Raw genomic sequence first — 2,607 nt, 5'->3', positions numbered from 1 at the left:
ATTGATTGAATGATTTTATAATGTTTTGCTTAGTATGATGAATTGAATTGATGAAATGATTTTAATGATTTTAGTGTAAAGCTGATGTTTTTCTTAGTATCCTGATTAAGGTCCTTTCACCGAAATCCATCAGTATTGCCCTGGATAGGATTCCTGATGATGTTTTGTAAAACTGTAAAAACATTGAGTTCGTTTAGTATGATGAATTGATGGAATGATTTTAATGGAATGTGTTTGCCTGACTGAATGTGTATGTGGAATGTGGAAATTAGAATGTGTCTCTGCCTAATTGAAATTGGAATGTGTCTCTGCTTGATTTTACAAAAAATTTAATTGTATAGTATATATACTGAAGCAGATTGAAAGTATTATAGTTCTGTGAATTGTAATATATAACAAAAAGTTTGTTAATTATTAATTAATAAAAAGTTATTTAAATTATGTATGAATTTTTATTTGAACCATGTATTTTAAAGTGCTATGAATTTTTATTTGAAGCATGAATTTTTTTTAATGTATTTTAAAATTCCTTACGATTTTATGATTTTACGATCCGTTTTTACAATCCGAGTTTGTTTTGCATTTTCCGTGCCGTGTCAAAATCACGATTTTAACAACCTTGTGTGCCATCACAACAATGTCTCAAGTAGGACACATAAATTTATTCAGCAAGCATACTATATAGTTTTTAATTCATAGTTTCTTCATCCTATGGATAAACTTCAATTAGGGACCTTAAACCAAACAAGGGTGTAATCTTGTAGTGACTGAAGCCAGCCTCCAAGAATAGCTTTTCCCATTCTTTGACACTTCTCTCTTTTCCAGCAGCCACAACCATCATCAGCATGTCGAAAAGGAGCTTTGTTTCGGTTAGTTCCTTCTCGTCTTTCTTCTCATCTATCACCACATCTACTATAATCACCTTTCCTCCCTTTTCTTTGCTCGAAATAGCTTCTTTGCATTTCTTCAATATCTTCAGGCAATCCTCATCACTCCAACCATGAAAAATTAACTGCCAAAAATTGATTCAGCATTAGTTAACTGAGAACGTTGGCTACATATGTAAACGTTTATGCAAGATAATTAAACAGACAATCAATTTCTTAGAAGGAAGAATAATTTTTCAATGCAGAGAGCAGCATATACCTTAAGTAAGACGGCATCTGCAGAAGGGATATGCTGAAACATATCTCCTCCAACATAATTAAGGTTTTTGGTGCCTTCCAAGTTGGTAATGACTTGTGGAAGCTCAAGCACCGTGCAATTCATATGAGGGAATGCCTCGGATATAATCCTGGAAAGTGAACCGGTACCACCTCCTACATCGACCATTGAATTCAACCCCTCAAAAATTGGCTTACAGTCTCTAATAACCAAGTTCATCATCTGAGAATCACAGGCCATTGCTTCATTGAAAAGACGGTTGAGTTCAGGATTTTGGTTATGGTACTCCCAAAATGCCATCCCATATGCATGCTCGAATGCAGTAGGCTCATTTCCTCGAAACCAATCTCCGAGGGAAAGCCATGGTGTCACAAATGCTGGGTTAATCAATGACATAAACGGTGACAAGCAATTGGTGTTATCTTTGACAAGTAGCTGGGAAGGTGGTGTTAGAACATAGGCTTCTTCTTCCCCTTCTCCTTGACCATTAGCAGCTTTTGTGGTGGCAAAGAAGCCTGAGTGCACCAACATGCGCATAAGCCGGTATATGATACTAGTTTTGTTTGGTGCGATGTGCAGTGCTGAGACCAAGTGAGGAAGAGTGATTGGCCTGCCATGGTTGTGGATTATGTCTGGTATGCCTAGCTGGGCTGCACACATGAGTGACATAGAATTTATGTAATTGAACATTTGGCTATGCAAATGAGTGTGAGCTTGAAACAACTCAGTTGCTTTCTGGTCTTGAATAATGGGATCCATATCTTTGCAAATCCCGTTACTCCTACCAAATGTGGCTTGCACCACATCATGCTTTTAAAGTGGGAAATTTCTCCTTTTCTCTGTTTGGTGGTAAGATTCGAGATGGTAACAGGAAATTTCACCCTGTTTCAGGCGGGCCCACGTCATTTATTCTAAACTAGTTGAAAAGTCAAGAACTTGATCACCTACACAGAATGAACCTACACGGAACGAATGTCCTGTCATTGGATAATACTGAGTCTCGATTCCTAGTTAACAAGTAAAGAGAAATTAAAATAAGAAAGAGAAGTTCTAGCCAAGTCGACCTTTGAAAATTGAAATGTGTAACTTTGATGCTTGTCATTACTCATGACTTCAAATGTATCATTTTGTAACTTTAACAAATTGACGTGCAAATAATATTTTTTTAACGTGTAATTTTATGTTATTGGATATAATTTTTTTATGTAATTATTGGATTAAGTTAAACTTTTTCTAAGAGACTTTAAAGGCTTTTTTTCTCCATAAATTTAAAATTTATAGCAATCAGATATCGTGAAGACTTTACTATAATGTTTATAAGTTATTGTTTGGGATTTATTATATATTCTTAGTTGGTTTATGATTTTTTTTCTATTTGATTTAGAACTTGTTATTTTTCCAATCTTGTGTTAAGACTTTATTGGTTTTTCTTTATTTTCAAGT

General features: G+C 34.8%; 1 protein-coding gene across 1 annotated transcript; it reads right to left on the bottom strand.

Annotated features, from left to right (window-relative positions):
* Positions 1 to 619: 619 nt before the first annotated feature.
* On the bottom strand, positions 620 to 1,953 carry LOC133699988 (probable O-methyltransferase 3). Its single transcript, XM_062123538.1, has 2 exons — positions 1,147 to 1,953; positions 620 to 1,012 (listed from the first exon to the last, which is right to left on the bottom strand). The coding sequence occupies exons 1-2, from the start codon at positions 1,921 to 1,923 to the stop codon at positions 710 to 712; spliced, it is 1,080 nt and encodes a 359-aa protein (XP_061979522.1). The 5' UTR covers positions 1,924 to 1,953; the 3' UTR covers positions 620 to 709.
* Between the last annotated feature and the right edge of the window lie 654 nt (positions 1,954 to 2,607).

This window comes from Populus nigra, chromosome 7, assembly GCF_951802175.1.
Source record: "Populus nigra chromosome 7, ddPopNigr1.1, whole genome shotgun sequence".
NCBI classification, from domain to species: Eukaryota; Viridiplantae; Streptophyta; class Magnoliopsida; order Malpighiales; family Salicaceae; genus Populus; species Populus nigra.
This window is presented reverse-complemented; position numbering and strand designations above follow the sequence as displayed.